The 17,930-nt window shown below is 52.2% G+C and overlaps 1 protein-coding gene across 1 annotated transcript; it reads left to right on the top strand.

The window, feature by feature from the left end:
* Window positions 1-1,171: 1,171 nt before the first annotated feature.
* On the top strand, window positions 1,172-17,679 carry KLHL26 (kelch like family member 26). Its single transcript, XM_062510075.1, is given in 6 exon segments — window positions 1,172-1,218; window positions 12,136-12,318; window positions 14,493-14,598; window positions 14,941-15,127; window positions 15,130-15,214; window positions 15,386-17,679. Coding segments are annotated over 6 exon segments (2,190 nt in total). The 3' UTR covers window positions 16,968-17,679.
* Window positions 17,680-17,930: the final 251 nt, after the last annotated feature.

Consider the following 17,930-nt stretch of genomic DNA (forward strand, 5'->3'; position numbering starts at 1 on the left):
TCGGCCAAAAAATCCTGCTCCAGAACGGCCCAGGTGGCCTGGCACAAGGTTTTGTCCCCACCGGGGCTGTCCCTGCAGTCCAGGCTGGCTGCACACGCGATGGGTCCTGCAGGTGACATCGACTGAGGGACCCGCAGGTGACACTGAGTGACCCGCAGGTGACACTGAATGACTCGCAGGTGACATTGAGTGACCCGCAGGTGGAATCCCAAGGGAAGTGTTGAGATTTCCAGGGCAGGCTGCACCGAGGGACATCAGCCGGACATTGCTCGGATGGAAGTGATGGCCTGTGGGGTGGTGACAGAGCCCCGGGACCCCACAGCTGTAGGGTGGTGACATCTTGGACATCCCTGGGGACAGACCCCTCAGTCTGGGGGTTGACAGAGTCCTGGTCCCCTCAGTCTGGGAGGTGACATCCCCCAATCCCCTGTCCCCATGGGGAGGTGACAGCCCCCAGTTCCCCGTCCCCATGGGGAGGTGACAGCCCCCAATCCCCCATCCCCATAGGGAGGTGACAGCCCCCAGTTCCCCGTCCCCATAGGGAGGTGACATCCCCCAATCCCCCCATCCCCATGGGGAGGTGACAGCCCCCAATCCCCCCGTCCCCATGGGGAGGTGACATCCCCCAGTCCCCCATCCCCATGGGGAGGTAACATCCCCCAGTCCCCCGTCCCCATGGGGAGGTAACATCCCCCAATCCCCCGTCCCCATGGGGAGGTGACAGCCCCCAGTCCCCAATCCCCATAGGGAGGTGACATCCCCCAGTCCCCCATCCCCATGGGGAGGTGACAGCCCCCAGTCCCCCGTCCCCATGGGGAGGTGACAGCCCCCAGTCCCCAATCCCCATAGGGAGGTGACATCCCCCAGTCCCCAATCCCCATAGGGAGGTGACATCCCCCAGTCCCCAATCCCCATAGGGAGGTGACATCCCCCAGTCCCCAATCCCCATAGGGAGGTGACATCCCCCAGTCCCCCGTCCCCATGGGGAGGTGACAGCCCGCACTCCCGCGGGGCGGTGACACGGCGGTGGCGGTGGTGGCGGGGCGGCGCCAGGCCCGGCGGGCGCGGAGCGGAGCCCGCGGCTCCCGGTCCCCGCCGCTGCTGCGCCTTTAACGCGGCGGCCCCGCCGCTTTCCCCGCGGCACCGGCGGCACCGGCGGCAGCGCTCGGCCATGGCGGAGTCCGGCGGGGCCGAGTTCGGCGCGGAGCGGCCGAGCAGGTGAGCGGGGCCGGGCGCGGCCTAGGCCGGGCAGCGGGGCCGGGCCCCAGCGGAGTCCGAGCCTTCCCCCGGGCCCGCGGGTACCGAGCGCCGGCACGGCCGCACGGGGAGCGCTGCCTGGGGGCGATGGTGCTCAGTGCTCAGTGCCCGGTGCTCGGTGCCCGGTGCTTGGTGCTCGGTGCTCGGTGTCCGGTGCTCGGTGCTCAGTGCCCGGTGCTCAGTGCCCGGTGCTCGGTGCTCAGTGCCCGGTGCCCGGTGCTCGGTGCCCGGTGCTCAGTGCCCGGTGCCCGGTGCTTGGTGCTCGGTGCTCAGTGCCCGGTGCCCGGTGCCCGGTGCTCGGTGCTCAGTGCCCGGTGCTTGGTGCTCAGTGCCCGGTGCTCGGTGCTCAGTGCCCGGTGCCCGGTGCTCGGTGCCCGGTGCTCGGTGCTCAGTGCCTGGTGCTTGGTGCCCAATACTCGATGCCCGGTGCTCGGTGCTCAGTACTCAGTGCCTGGTGCCCGGTGTCCCCAGGGCTGGGGATTACCTGTCTAGGTGATGTGGTACCTGGCTGGGTGATGCTCTGGATGTTGCAGGTACCACCTGCTCATGGAGGAATTTCTGTTCCCAGAGTTTTCCTGTCTGTGGCTATCCCAAGTTCGTGTTGGACGGTGCTGGGACAGTTCTGGTGTCCGGGTGTTGGACAGTTGTGTCTGGGTGTTGGACAGTTGTGGTGTCTCTCTGGGTGTTGGACAGTTGTGGTGTCTCTCTGGGTGCTCAGGGACTTGTGTCTGTCTTGGGGATGTTTCGCTGGTGCTGTCAGGGTGTCACTTCCCTCCAAAGCATCGTTTATCCTCGCGCTGCCTCCTGAAGTGATCCCCGTCTGTGTCATGAGGGGAAGCTCTCCCAGTCATTGCTGGGTCTGGAAAAGCCTCTCTGAATCCTCACCTGTAGACATATCCTATTCGCCCCCCTCCAGTAACCATCTGTGCTCTGTGAAGCTCCGTGCTGTGTCACCTGTGGCATCTCATTTTATCCCTCTATGCCTCCTTTTCCTTTCTCAGACAGGAATTCCAGCACTTCTCACTCCAGGTGTTGGTAGCACTGCTCCCCTGACACTTGGGAGTTCCCTGGGTGTGCAGCAGTGAGAAAGGGAAGTAATTTGTTTCAGGGCTGTGATAAATCACCCAGGCTGGAGCTGCAGCAGTTTTATTTCCCCGAGCTGCAGCTCTGTCATGTTCCCTATCGCAGCGTGTTTATTTTCTTGGTTAATTTTAAAGCAAAGCCCGTTGAAGTTTGGATCCTGCTTCTTGTTGGTCTGCAGTTTAAAAGGTTTTCTTACTTGTTTGAAGGTGGATTTATTGGGGAATACGAGGAGAAGCCTGATGGAGGGCTTTGGATGTGCTGCAGAGCGTGAGGAGGATTCCAAGGGCATTCCCTGTCAGCAGTGATTCCTTGTTAGGTGCTTGCACTTGTGACTTTTCTGCACTTGTAATTTGCTCTGTGAGGCAGGAGGACAGAGGCTCTGGGGCTGTTTCACACATGCCATTTGGATGGTGCACTGCAGCTCCAACACCACGGGCAGAATTTCCATCTTAGGAATTGCTACTGCTTGCCCAGGAGCTGCGTGGCTGCCCCGGAGCAGGAAAATTCACTTCTCTGCTGGGATCCTGCTCTTTCATTCAACACAGAACAGGCTGTGCAAGACCATGGGGACAAAAGGCCCTGGACATGCTGATGACACAAGATAATGCCACTCCTGGGCACTGAAAAGCAAACAGCCCCAAACTTCTATTTTGAAGTAAACTTAAGGTTGGGGTGGTTTCTTTTCCCCCTCTCTTCCTGCTTGGGTAGAATTTCATGACTTACAAATGGGTTTCATATTTTACTCCCAGCCCTCTTTGTCACGTAGAGGGAGAGTTTCAGGCTGCAGAATTCACTCTGTAGCAGTGGGGATGTGATTTGGGGTCAGGGAGAGGAAGTGTGGAACCCTTCAGGACCCTCAGCAGAAGCTTCTGTGCTTAAGCCATTCCTGCAGCCTTGGTGAGGTGGGGTTGTGCAAAGCAAGGTCACAAAAATATGGGATAAACATCACCCCAGATGCTGCAGAGAATGTCCCCATGCAGGTCTTTCCATGGGAATTATTTGAGGTATCCAGACAAGCTGCCGAGGAATTAATTGGGAATTATCCCTTGAAGGACACGCCGGAGTGTTTGCTGTGAAAACCAGGATGAACAAGGCAAGGTTTTATCACAAATTATCTGGGTTCCCATCAGGGGAATGCTGACCTGGGGTTCACAGACTTAATTCCTTCTGAGAAAATGGTGGGAAGGAGAGAAATGTCCAGGAGGATGGAGTAAAACCACAAAGGGGGGAAGGTAAGAGCTGTGAGCCTGCCTTGCTCTGGTATTCCTGTCATCTCCTACAGCTTCACCCTTCAATCAGACTGGGTATTTTTTCCCTTTTGGAGCTGAAGTGGAGTTTTTGTGGGGTTTCTATAATCCATCCTCTGCCACATGGCAAGTTTCAGACAGATTTAGTTGTTAGATCTGGTAGACGTGGTGTAAATGTTTATGCTTGAACTGAATCACTGTAAAAATAACTGCTGCTTGTTCTTGAAGTGTGGGGAGAGTCCCGAGCTGGGGGTTTTATTTAGACCAAAAGTAAACTTGGGGGATGCTTTACAGGTTCCTGTCCTACCTCCAAGGTGTGGCTTTGTAAGGAGGAGCCTTGCACAGCAGGATGGTTGTTGAAGTGTCTCTCCCACTTTCTCATTTATTAAGGAATGCTGGTGTTGAACAGAAATTTGGGATCTTTAAGAAAAGCTGTTCAGGGCAAGGTGGCACAAAGCCTGTGCAAGACAAAGCTTCTCACAGAGCTGGGAAAGAAAATGTTGTGATGGGGACAAACCTGAGTGCAGAGGGTTCAGGTGAGGAGAGGAATAGGCTGCAAGCAGGTTTGAGCTGGAATTTGATGCCGAGTGCTGGGGCAGCTGCTCCCACCTGCTGGAAAACACCAATTCCTTCATTTCCATGGAAGGAATGGGAGGGTTTGCTGCTGCTCTCTGCTGTCCCATCACTTTGTGCTGGTTTTGCCTGAACTCCCAGGCTGTAATGTGGAGGGTGGAGGTGCAGGGTGGGGAGAGGAGCACCTGCCCTGCAGGTGACTGCTCCTGTTGTTCTATTGCCACACTGCCCAGGCCGTGCAAAATCCGTGCTGCACAAACAGCCTGGCACAAGCACTGCTCCCAGGACCTCTGGAAAAGCTGGAAGTTTTCCTGATTTCTTCCCAGGTGTGGATCACAGGGCCCGGCGTGCTCGTGTGGAACAAAGTGGGGAAGGATTTCCTTGCAGTGGGGACCTGCCAGAGCTGCTGGCAGAGCTGGCACAGGTTGTCCCCAAAGGGAAGGTGACCTGTGCAGAGCCTGGATGGGTCCTGACAGATTTTTGGATGGACATAACGCCATGGATCAGCTCTGCTCGGCTCCCAGAGGTGACAAGGTGACGCAGGGCAGGTGGGCAGTGTCCAGCAGTGCCTGTGTGTGGCCCAGGTGACACTTTTGGGGTGGCCTTGGTGGCTCTGCTGTGCTTCCCAAGACCACTAGGTGCCTCCCAGCCTTTGCACTTCTGGGAGAGGCTCAAGGAGCACCCGCTGCTCCCTCGGGCTGTTCCATCAGCAGGGCACAACTCTGATTTTTGGGTTATTTTGGACGTGGCACCGCTGTAGTTTGGCTTTTTGCACAGCAGGGTTTGACCCTGAGCTGGGGAAAGGTGGAGTGTTTAATGCAGAGCTGTCAGGGAGTACTGAGTGTGTAACCAGCCTGATCTCAGGGGTGTACATGGATTTTATGTACATGGATGTAAACTCCATGCTCCGAGGGTCCCTGTGTGCCTGGCTCTGTCACTGCTGTCACACTGCCTGTCACACAGCCATGGGCACGCTGCCAGTGATTTTTTTGTGTTTGCTCTGTTTGTTCCTGGCTCAGAGGGATTAGGTTTGGTTTAACCACCAGGTTTATGGGGTGGGGGGAGCATCTTTTCAGTCGTTGTGACAAGAGCAGGTGGAGGTGGTGGCAGTGGTGGGTGGTGATGGGTGTCACCTCTCCAGCTGTCACCTCTCTGCTGTGACCAGCTTTGGGCAGGACTGAGGAAAACCCCAGTACAGGACAAAACCCTCTGTGGTAGCTCTAAATATATTAAAAAAAAAAAAAAAAAAAAAAAAAAAGAGAGAGAGAGAGAAATGGCAAATCCTTCTAATTAATCTTACTGTGACATTTTCACCCCTCCAAGCCCAGGTGTACAAACCTCTCACCTGAGAGTCCATTTCTCCTTTTGGCTGCTGAATAACCAGCCCCAAACTGCTTCTCCCACTGCACCAGCACAAAGATACCTCTGGTTCTGTGACAGAAACATTTAAAGAAATCAGATTCTGGGGGTTTTTTGTTGCTGTTTTTCCTTCCCCCCCCCCCATTTGTCCTGGGTACAGCATGTCCTACCCAGAGCCTCACGTTCAAACCCTGGGTGGTGGCAGGGTTGAACATCTTCACATCTTTCACCCTCCACTTTTTTTTTTGCTGCTGTGGTTTACCAGGCCAGCCAGCTTTTTGACAGCCATCCAGTTTTATTAGTGCAGAAACCAAAATCCCACCTCCTTTGGCTTGCAAACAACCTCCTGATTGATGCTTGGGAGCAGAATAAATTCATGTGTGTGTCTGCTGGGCCCTGAGCGAGCCCGGCTCAGAAGAAAAGAAAAACAGAGATTTTGGAAATGTCTGACACTTCTAGGGGTATAAAAAATAATAATATTTAACAAATAAATAAATTGAAAAAGCTTCTTGCTGCTTTACCTTTGGGCTCCAGGATGTCCTTGAGGGAAATGGGATGCAGATAAGGAAGTCAAGGGATCAGCAGAACCTGAGACAGAAAGCACTGGAAAATGAACCAGGTGCCTCCTGGCTTCTGTAAAATCCAGCTTTAATTGCAATTTTCACAGAGTTGCAGGGCTGAATGAGGCCTGGGTTGGCTGGCAGTGGTCAGTGTGGGAGCACAGCAGTGCCCAGTCCCATCCCAGTGCTGACCAGTGCAGCTGCTGGAAGAGGGACAAACCTTTGGGGCCCTGAAACAGAACTAAAAAAAAAGGCTTTGTTTGCTGGGCTTTGTCCTTTTTCTTTCTTAAACAGCGAATGTTTCTTTGCTCTCCCTTTGCCAAATTTTAAATTCCCTTAAATTTCGAGGCTGGAGACTTTTCAAACTCTCCTGTTGTGCTCGAGGGCGTTTTCCAGAGGTCCATTATTTTCACACTCCTGAAACTCAGCCCCCATTTATAACCTCTTTATTTGAGCCCTGCAAATTGCCAGTCACTTTTAAATAGCGATATTAGTCTCGGGCTCTCTCCTTTTATTTATTGCTTTGATGAAAGAGATGGTGTCAGGAGTGGAAAATGAGTGGAGGCAGAGGAGGGAAATGGGAGAAATTAAGAGAAGGAGTTGGAAAAGGGAACAAAGAAATCGATTAAACACTTTTTTTTTGCGCCCATATCTTTCTTGAGGATGATTATATTTCGCTGGAAAACATCCCCTTCATTCAGAGTGTTAATATTTAATTAGTTGCTGATCATTAAGTGCTTATTGTGGTTGCTAATTTGGCTGGGAAATGCTGTAAATGCTGCTGGGAACAGAAGTAGGTTAACAGGGCAGGTATTTTTGTGCCTCATCCTCCTTGCCCCCAAACTTCCAAGGAAACTCCTTGCTGTGTCTTCTCAGAGGGATGCAAAGGCCATGGGAACGTCATCCAAAAATCCCAAATGTGAGTCTGGGAAGCAGCAAATCCACAGTGAAGGGCTCAGCCTTTCTGCCCTAACGTAGCATTTGTGAGTGTGAAGTGCTGAAAACTCATTTTCATCGTTTGGGCATGTGATATAAAGCCTCAGGATCTGAAATATTACAGTCACCATGGCTACCAGTGACTTATCTGAGGGAGTTTGACTTTTGTTTTGATTTTAAGTGTCTTAATTGTAGTTTAAAAATCTGAATCTAAATGTGTGGTTTTTTTTTTTGTTTTTTTTTTTTTACTTGGGCATGAAACTAAAGGCATTAAATGATTTGCATTATTAAGATATCTATAATGCTGCCTGTCAAAGGTTCCTAAAGAAGGTCCTTAATATTCATACCTTATGTTCTAAATAAAGTTACTCTCCAGCTTTATGGGAGTTCTGCTTCTCTCACCACAAAAAATTCCTTGCAGGTGCCTCGCTGGCTATTTTGCAATCCCCAGCCCTTTTGTTTAGCCTTGGAAAAGCTGTGCCACTCCACACCTGGTTCTTTTCCACCCGTTCTGCTGCTTTTCCTCCTTCCCCTCCTGTCCCCCAGCCATTCCCCACGGTGTCCCAGCTCTGGAGCTGGAGTTTATGGAAGAGTTTGGCTGCTGGAAGTTTGCCCTGCTTAGGAATCCTGCCAAAACCCCTTGAGTTTCTCCTGGATGAAAAATTACTGAGCACCACCTGCCCAAAAAGTGGGAAAATGTGGGGATGCTGAGCTGGGATGGAGAGCACCAAACCACCCCTCCTTCCATGTTGTAAAAGAAGAGGAGGAACACGACAGGCAGTGGTGCAGCCAAAGATTTTTTTCACCCTTAATTCAATCACTAAAATGTTACAATCTGTCCTGCTCTAATTCTCTCCACTTGTACTTGTACAGTGGTTGCAAACACGCTGAAATATGAACTCATGCTTGGTAAGCCTTTAATTCCAGCTTTGATGTTTTTAATCATCAGTACAGATTTGGTAAAAATGATTCATTAGCTCGAAACGCATCTTGGATTCCACGTGACGCCGGGGGGGGAACGGAGGAGGCAGCACCGGGGTTCTTGGGATGTTCTTTGTGCCTGAGCTGGTTCTTGAAGTGTGGCCCTCAACATCTCAGCTTCAGAGGTCTCTGGGCTGTCCAGATGCCTCCTCTCTCTCTCTCTCTCTCTCTCTGCATCTGGTTTTGGTCAAAACTCAAAGTGTGTGAGCAGAGCCTGTGGTCGGTGAGCTGGGGGTGAGCAGCAGGAGGATTTCTGGCCCTGTTTCCTTTCCCTGCCTGCTGTTTGCTCCCTGAACCATCTCTGGGACATCTCCACACCCTCCCTGAGCAGCAGGCTTCAGCTTTTGGGGTTCATCCCTCACGCTGACCACAGAAAACATGACACAGAGGATTTAATACAATCTGACTTCAGAGCAGCGGCTCTGAGACAAATCCTCAATCCCATTACTCATTCCCTGCCTGGAACTGGGGTACCAGGGATGTTATCAGAGCCTCTGGGGTACCAGAGATGTTGTTATCAGAGTCTCTGGGGTACCAGAGATGTTGTTATCAGAGTCTCTGGGGTACCAGGGATGTTGTTATCAGAGTCTCTGGGGTACCAGGGATGTTGTTAAGAGTCTCTGGGGTACCAGGGATGTTGTTATCAGAGTTTCTGGGGTACCAGGGATGTTGTTATCAGAGTCTCTGGGGTACCAGGGATGTTGTTATCAGAGTCTCTGAGGTACCAGGGATGTTGTTATCAGAGCCTCTGGGGTACCAGGGATGTTGTTAAGAGTCTCTGGGGTACCAGGGATGTTATCAGAGTCTCTGGGGTACCAGGGATGTTATCAGAGTCTCTGGGGTACCAGGGATGTTGTTATCACAGTCTCTGGGGTACCAGGGATGTTATCAGAGCCTCTGGGGTACCAGGGATGTTGTTATCAGAGTCTCTGGGGTACCAGGGATGTTGTTAAGAGTCTCTGGGGTACCAGGGATGTTACCATCAGAGCCTCTGAGGCTGCTGCCCTAAAGGCATCACCCTTCTGGCTCAGCGTGGCTGTGGGATTCCAGCTGCCCCTGCCGTGTGTGCCATGGATAGAAGGATGCCTTTCACAGCTGTTTCCATATGGAAAATGGGATTCCTGCTCCTTCCAAAGCCACCTCCATGCCGATGTATCCATGGGAGAGGTTCTGCTGGTGTTGGGATGTTGGGATCCCTGCCGTGGGATGTTGGTGTGGGTGGGATTTTTGTTTTCCCAAAGGATAAATTCGGGTGCAGCCCCCACTCCTGACCCTGCTCCGAGCCAAGGTGTTGAAGGAACTCTCTGACCACAGAAACCCCAGATCTTTGAGGACATCCCAGGGAAAATTCCAGAAGCTCTCCAGCCCTGCCTCCCAAGGAAAGGGAAGGAGTGGAATAAACACTTTCTCCCTCTTGTGCTGAAAGGCTTTTATCTCCGGGACACGTTCTGAGCTTCGAGGAGGAGACACAAGCTCTTCCCAAATTTTGTCTTCCAGGCTGTTCCTGCTATAACAAATTGTTAAGCAACAAGTACACAGCATTTGGAGATCTGGGATGAGATAGCGACAGCCTCACAAAGGCACTCTCAGATGTTCAAGGCTTCCTTTTGTGCTCGGGGGTTTTACATATTTATTTTTCACTCTCTGGCATCTAACTGCTTCTCCTCTTCCTTCATTCCCAGTGCTGGAGTGGGAGCCAAGGCCGTGGATTCAGGTGTGCTCCTGTGCCCAGCCAAGCCTGCTCTTATCACAAATCCCTTTTTTCTCCCCGCAGAGCAAACACTGCTTGGTGCTGTTCTCTCACCTCTCCTCCTCCTGCTTTGTTTTCCATAAATCGCTTACTTGATTTCTCATGCTTTGTGTGGATTTTGTTTTGTTTCCAGCTTATTTTTTTCTCTTGAAAACCCTTTTGGGTTTTTTTGCTGGACATTAGTGATGCTTTTTTTTTGTTCTGCTTTTTATTTTCCCTCCTCAGGGTATTGTGTAATCATTGGATCCTTTTATTCTAACCCTGTAAATAGACAAAGCAACCAGAACACAAAGTTTTTCCTGGAGTAGCTGTTCCATTACCTGTTGAAATGAGTCCCACATCCAAACACCTTTATCCCACACAGATGGACCAACCCGCCCTGAGCTAATCCTGTAAAAGTTAATTGAGGAAAAGGAAAAAAAAAAATATTTGTTCAGGTGACACTCGTTGAACCTGTGCTGTGCATCCAGGGACAGCATTCCCATAGGGATGAACCCCAAGGCTGGGAAGAGGAATGTTTGAAATCAGTACAAAACAAAAGGAAAATTCCCATGAGGAGACTCTTACAGGAGTGTGGGGAAGTCACAGCTCCCAACAGATCTGTCCCTGTGGATTTTACCTGTCCAGCCTGGAGCTGTGGCTTTGCTGCTGTGTGCAGAGGGACAATCACTTCCCTGCTGCTGCTGGACCTTTCCTCCTTCCTCCCCCAGCAAATCCAAGTTCCAGAGAGGACAGGGAAAAGTTCTGGATGTGGTGAGAATCCGCTCCTCGCTCCCTCCAATCTCTTCCCTCTTTTTCCCTGGGAAGAGCTGGGGTGGACAGGCATTTCTTGGCTTGCAGAGTGTGGCTAAACGTCCTGTCAGCAACTGCCTTTTTGCTAATCCTTTTTATTCCGGCGAGGAATACTCCACACTCTGCTCTGAGGCTCTTTAGAGTGCTTTGATTTTAGGGTGGGGGTTTCAGACCACCCTACCCCTGAGCACCATCAGCCATCCCAGCAGGAGCTCCGATGGATTTTGAGGCTCATTCCCAATCCTGAGGAGCTCGAGCCAGCCTGCCAAGGTTTGTTTTGTGCATCCAGAGCCTCCCTTCCCAGTGCTCTGATGGACATCCCAGATTTCCCCTCGCTCCCTCACCCTAAAGCTTGCAGGAAATTGCAACCCGATAGGAGCAGAGCCCTGTCCCTTGTCCCTCATTGTTTGAGGATTGTTTACATCCCCTTTTTTGTTATCCCATCTCCCTGACTCTTCCCTGACCTCGAAGGCTCGTATTTGGTCCATTGTGTGTGGCTGTTGTTGTTCCAGGGAGTTCTTGGGGAGGAGGGTTGGAGCAAACCCTGGGATTACTCAGCCCCAGCCTACTCCTTTTTGGCTCCGTTGATTTATTCCACCTAAATAATAATAATAATAATAATTATTATTATTATTATAGTGATGATAATTCCCTCTTAGTGCAGTCCTAAGTGCACTCTCCCACTGTGGATTTTGGAGCAACTCACGCAGCTTCCCAGACCCGGGATAATCTCCTCCTTGGGATTTTTTTGATGTCACGTTTCCATAAAACACTCCTCAAAAAAGCAGAGAACAAGCAGCAGGATGCTCCTGGAAACATCATCCCCATCCTGAATATTGATCCCTGTGTTTTCTTTCCAGGATCTTGATCCTGAAAAATCACTCAGAACCGGATTAAACTTGCAAATGAATTTGGGATTTCCCACGAGCGGGCTTGAAGTTTGTCCTGGAATTCTTTCCAGAGCATCCCACAGCCTCTTCCCCTGGAGCAGGGCTCCTGCTGTTCCCATTGACAAGTGCATCTGAGGCCAGGCAGATCCTGGGATGCTGCTGGGGAACACGTGTGAGAGGCATTGGGAAAAGCAAGGAAATGTTTACGCTGGGAGGGGACTGTTGACAGTGCTGCTCAAACAGCTGACGTTATTCAGGGCAGCCAGTGCCGTGCAATATTTTGATTTTTGCTTCTCTCTGGGGGTCAGGGAGAAGGGAAGGATCAAATGGGGTTGGCAGGGCTGTCCTTGGCCAGAGCAGGGAATCCAGCAGCTGCAGGCAGGGAAGATGGTGAGGAGAAAAAGCACCTGGTGTCAGGGTGGGCTCAGAGTGGAGACACCAAAATTCCTTGGAGATTGTGGTCCCAGGAGATGTTTGGGTGGTGTCTGGAGCCCCGTGTGTGCTGCAGGGTTGTCAGCAGTGCCAGAGGATATCTGGAAAATGTGGAAGTGTTTTGTGCTGGGACAAGGGAACTCGAGGTGCTGATGTTCTCTGGGTGGCTGTCGAGGTGGGAATTTGCCTTCCCACGTGTCCCCATCTCTCTGGGTGGGTACCTGACATTTCTGTGCTCATTTCAAACCAGCCTGTCTCTCTTGTTCTGTTTTTAGCATGGCTGACAAGAACAGCACCCTGAAATGCACGTTCTCTGCTCCTGGCCACAGCACCACGCTGCTGCAGGGACTGGCCTCGCTCCGAGCCCAGGCTCAGCTGCTTGATGTCATCCTCACTATAAATAATGAAGTGTTTCAGGTTCATAAAGTTGTCTTGGCTGCCTGCAGTGACTATTTCAGGTGAGAATCCCATAGGAAAGCAGGCACTTGCACCTTTCCCATGGGTTTGCTGCCTCCCCATCCTCCCCTGCCCCAATCTCCCCACCACACCCCAAAAGTCCCACCCCACAGAAACCTTTGGAGGTTTGGCTTGCTCCACAATGTCCTGCAGGCAGGTAGAGGTTCAGGATCAGTCCCTCTGCACTCAGGTTTGTTCAACTACAGCTGCTGGGCCAAGGCAGGAGTCCAAGCTCAGGTTTTGAACCCACCTGGGCACGTGTTGCTGCTGCTTTTGTTCTTGGAGCCAATTGAGCTGATTTGGAAGTGGCAGTGAGGGCTCCAGAACGAGACATCCCATCCTCCTGTTCTCTTTGACCACCACTGCTCTGTCTGTAGGGCTCCCTGCCCTGGGTCCCTGTGTGATCCCGGAAGGTCTGGGAGAGTTTTCCTGACTGGTGTGGGCTGAAAACTGAAGCATCACGAGGAGTTCCCACAGCCAAATTAATGCAGAGGGAGCCAGTTGCAGGGCAGGGAATTCAGTCCTGAGTGAAAATAGGTATTTTATTAATCTTACCTCTGTCACAGAATCACAGAATTGTGGTTGAGGTTGGAAAAGATCTCCAAGGTCATCAAGTTCAACCTTGTCCCCAGCCTAGAGCACTGAGTGCCATGTCCCGGAATTCCTTGGACACCTCCAGGGATGGGGACATCAAACCTCCCTGGGCAGCCCCTTCCAAAGCCTGACCACTCTTTCCATGAGGAAATTTTCCCAAATATCCAACCTGATCCTCCCCTGGCCCAGCCTGAGCCGTTCCCTCTTGTCCTGTTGTCCCCTGACAGCCGTCCCCTCCTGTCAGGGAATTGTGCAGAGCCCCCTTTTCTCCTGCTGAGCCCCTTCCCCAGCTCCCCCACCTCAGGACTGGCTCTCTGTCAAACCCCAGCTCTGACCTTGGAGTCTGGGATCTTTTTGGGACAGCACCAGTGGCAGCACAAAGTGAGGGACGTGGGGACACCAGGAGCAGGAAAGGCTCAGACTCACAGAGAACTCGAGCTGGAGTTGTTCCAGGTTCTGGGGAGGGTGGAAGAGGGGCTGTTAGTGGGATTTACCTTGATGTGCAGGTCCCTCCCAGCAGGCAAACCAGACCAAGGGGCTTCACTTCTGCTGTCCCTCTCTCTGCCCATTCTTCAGCTGCTCTGTGTTCATTTTCCTTCCTCTCTCCCTGGCCTAACACAAACCCTCCAGGCTTATCCCTCTCCTTTTTTTAATTAATCCTGGAGCTGCTCTCCCCCCCAATGCTGATGGCTCTGTTTTATTAGGGTGCAGGGCCACTGCCAGGGTGGTTTCACTGTCAAAAACTGATTTCTGAGCAAGTTCCTCCTTAGAACTTCAGTGGTGCTAAAGAAGGTTGTCCTGGGGAACAATGGCAGAATAATCCAGCTTTTGCAAACCCTCTGTGGTTTTGATTTTTTTTTTTTTCCTGTGGGAAGGGGGAGGGAAAAGAGTGAAATCGAGGCATTTATATAATCAGCACTTTAAAACCATAACACTTTTGGAAGGGAATTGCATTCTAGTTGATGATTTGTCTTCAGCATGGCAACAATAAATGCTCAGCTGGTGCTGGAGCACACACGTGGCTGGGTGTCCTCTGGGGTGAGGGATCAGGGCTGGGACATGGGATATGCAGGGATTTCAGCAGAATTCTCTCATCTGCTGCACGGACAAATAATTGGGAACAGCATTGCCGGTCACTCGCTTACAGCAGGCTGATCTCACATGCAGATATTTCCTTATTTAGGTCATTTAGGATTTCTTGGGTTTATGCTGGACGGCAGCAGGTTTTCTAGCCTGGTTTGGACAGGAAACTTGGAACTCCTGTCTTTTGACAGTGCTCCCAAGATATTCCTTTATTCCTGTGTCGATGTAGGGTCTGGTCAGCATTTTTTGGGGCTGACTCGCACCTTGGAGTCGGCGCAAGCTGCTCTGGTGACACCATGGATTTACCTTTTCCCATGGAAAAGAGGAGGTGGAAAAAAACCAGCCCAAAATGTGAAATTTTAAGGCACCTCTTATGTGACAATTCATGGACTTGTTGGGATGTGTGAGCAGCGGCAGGGAGTGGTGACACTCCACGTCACTCCGTGTCGCTCCATGTCACCTGCTCTGACTTTGCCTGACCCACAACTGCTCCACCAAGGGGTGCAAACCTTTACCCCCAGCCACCCCTGGGCAACAAAACCCTCTGGAAGGGGCTGGAAATGGCCTCAAACCCCACCAGTGCAGCCCTGGCCTCACAGCCCTCGGTGTGGAATGTGCTTCCTGTGGGATTTAGGAGCCTCTCAAGGAGGGGATCCAGGCAGGGCCTAAGCTCTGCGTGGCCTGGGCGAGCGATGTGCTCACAGCTGTGCTGTAACTGAGCCTTTTCCCCCCGATTTTTGTTTAATTGCCTGTCAGCCCCCTGCTGCTGGCCTTGCTGGAGGGGCTGCAGCTCCCATTTTTTCAGGAAGGAGCTTTGGAGGGGAGGTTCTGCTGGAAGCCCAGAGCTGTTCATGAGATGTGTTGCACCTGCAATTTTTGAGCCGTTTCGTACTTCCCTGCGAGGTAACAGGATAACAGGGCCAGGAATCACTGGACTCCTACCACAGGTGTGTTCCTTCCTTGTGCTCCCAGATCCTAAACCTGAAACCCTTCAGGGTCCAGCTCCTGATCTCTGCTGGTGCAGATCCCGTGGGTTCGTTTTTGTTGCTGGATATCACGGATTCATTGGTGTCCAGAATTGTTCACTCCCTGCTCTGGCAGCTCTGCCTCTTCCTGGAGCTTGGTCCTGTGGTGTGCTCTTATTCCTGCTGCCACTGGGATTGAAAAACTTCTCCGGTTGCTGAATATTCCTCCTCAGTGCACTGTTTATGCAAGCCTTATGTAAGTCATTGCACACTCTCATTTCTCCTGGCTCGTAGAGATTTAGCCTTGATTTATTCCCCCCTTCCCCACCCTAAGAGAATCAGAGTGTTAAATAAAACCCGACTCCAAGGTGCTACATCTTTTGCTTAAACAAGGGGGGATTTTTTTGTTTGTGTTGCTGACCTGCAGGGCCATGTTCACGGGCGGGATGAGAGAAGCCAGCCAGGACGTGATCGAGCTCAAAGGTGTGTCTGCCAAGGGCCTGAAGCACATCATTGACTTCGCCTACAGCGCCGAGGTCACCCTGGACCTCGACTGCATCCAGGACGTGCTGGGAGCCGCCGTCTTCCTGCAGATGGTGCCGGTGGTGGAGCTGTGCGAGGAGTTCCTCAAGTCTGCCATGAGCGTGGAGACGTGCCTCAACATCGGGCAGATGGCCACCACCTTCAGCCTGGCATCCCTTAAGGAATCCGTGGATTCCTTCACCTTCAGGCACTTCCTGCAGATCTCCGAGGAGGAGGATTTCCTCCACCTGCCCTTGGAGCGCTTGGTGTTCTTCCTTCAGAGCAACAAGCTCAAGAGCTGCAGCGAGATCGAGCTGTTCCGCGCCGCCGTGCGCTGGCTGCAGTTCGACCCCGCGCGCCGCGCCAGTGCCAGCCAGGTGCTCTGCCACATCCGCTTCCCTCTGATGAAATCCTCGGAGCTGGTGGACAGCGTGCAGACCCTGGACATCATGGTGGAGGACGTGCTGTGCCGACAATACCTGCTGGAAGCTTTCAACTACCAGATCCTTCCTTTCCGGCAGCACGAGATGCAGTCCCCGCGCACGGCCATCCGCTCGGACGCGCTGTCCCTCGTCACCTTCGGTGGCACCCCCTACACCGACAACGACCGCACCGTCAGCTCCAAGGTTTTCTGCCTGCCCGACGCCGCCGGCCGCCAGTTCCGCGAGCTCACCGAGATGGAGGTGGGCAGCAGCCACTCCTGCGTGGCCGTGCTGGATAATTTTGTCTATCTGGTAGGAGGGCAGCAGCTGCAGTACCGCAGCGGGGAGGGCGCCGTGGACGTCTCCTATCGCTACGATCCCCACCTCAACCAGTGGCTGCGTATCCAGGCCATGCAGGAGAGCAGGATCCAGTTCCAGCTCAACGTTCTCCGAGGGATGGTTTACGCCACGGGCGGCCGTAACCGCTCGGGCAGCCTGGCCTCGGTGGAGAAGTATTGCCCCAAGGACAACGAGTGGACCTACGTGTGCTCCCTGAAGCGCAGGACGTGGGGCCACGCCGGGGCCACGGCGGGGGACAGGTTGTACATCTCGGGGGGATACGGGATCTCCGTGGAGGACAAGAAAGCTCTGCACTGTTACGACCCCGCCGCGGATCAGTGGGAGTTTAAGACTCCCATGAACGAGCCCAGGGTGCTGCACGCCATGGTCAGTGCCAACAGCAGGATTTACGCCCTGGGAGGCCGTATGGACCACGTGGATCGATGTTTTGATGTCCTGGCTGTGGAATATTACGTCCCCGAGACGGACCAGTGGACCACGGTGAGCCCGATGCGCGCGGGGCAGTCGGAGGCAGGCTGCTGCCTCTTGGAAAAAAAGATTTACATCGTGGGGGGCTACAACTGGCACCTGAACAACGTGACCAGCATCGTGCAGGTCTACAACACAGAGACGGACGAGTGGGAGAGGGATTTGCACTTCCCAGAGTCTTTTGCTGGCATTGCCTGTGCCCCCCTCATCCTCCCGCAGGTGACGAGCCAGAGGTGACTCTGGGGTTGTGGGGCAGGGAAAAGGACAAAACTGCTCCAGTTCCCTGCTCCAGAAAGTCCCTCCTGCTGCTGGGGAGTGCTGGCAAGGCAGTTCCATCAGCAGCACTTGTCAGCCAGGCAGACTGAACAGATGTTACAGCTGGGAAAAGCTTTTCTCTCTTCTCTTCTCTTCTCTTCTCTTCTCTTTCTTTCTTTTTTTTTTTTTTTTTGTGGGGGGTGCATTTTGCCAATTTTTCCTATTTTTAACGGAGTCACGCACTGCAAACATTGGCAGCTCAGGAGTAATTCAGCACTGGGGTCTTGTTTCCAAGAGATCAGGTGGGTTTGTTTTTTTTTTTTTAATCAATAGCTCTGAAAAATAAAAATCATTGTGCATTGCTTTGTTGGTTTTTTAGCAAAACAAACAAACAAACAAAAAAAACCAAAAAAAAAGCCAGAAACAAAACAAAAAACAAAACAAACAAAAAAAAAAAAACAAAACCAAAAAAAAACCAAACCAAAACCTGTGTAACACACTGACCTCCAGAAGCAATAAAAGGACAGTAGGAGCTACAAGAGCTCAGGTGCTCGGGTTGGAAAAGCAGATCCCTGTTTTTCAAAGGTGGCTTTTCCTTCCCTGGAAAAGGGAATATTTATCCCTGCACACCTCTGGTCTTCAGGGCTTGGATCACGCTGCAATTCCTCACCCCCTCCAGCTCCTCCAGTGCAGAAATTCTCCCTTAATTGGGGCGTGCAGAGTTTGCAGCACTAAAGCCATGGTGAAAGCTTGATTATATATAAACAGGCATGATTATTTGGGTTTAGAAGTGCCAAAAATTTGGCTGCCCTGGCAATAAGAGCTCTGCAGCCGTCCATCAGTGAAGCCAAGAGCTCCTGCAGATTCTGGGTCAGGATTTTCACCTTTCCCAACTCTTCCTCCAGTAAAGGAGGTGGGTGCTACTCCTCCAGCAGCTGGAAGGTT

This window comes from Cinclus cinclus, chromosome 28, assembly GCF_963662255.1.
Source record: "Cinclus cinclus chromosome 28, bCinCin1.1, whole genome shotgun sequence".
In the NCBI taxonomy this organism is placed as follows: Eukaryota; Metazoa; Chordata; class Aves; order Passeriformes; family Cinclidae; genus Cinclus; species Cinclus cinclus.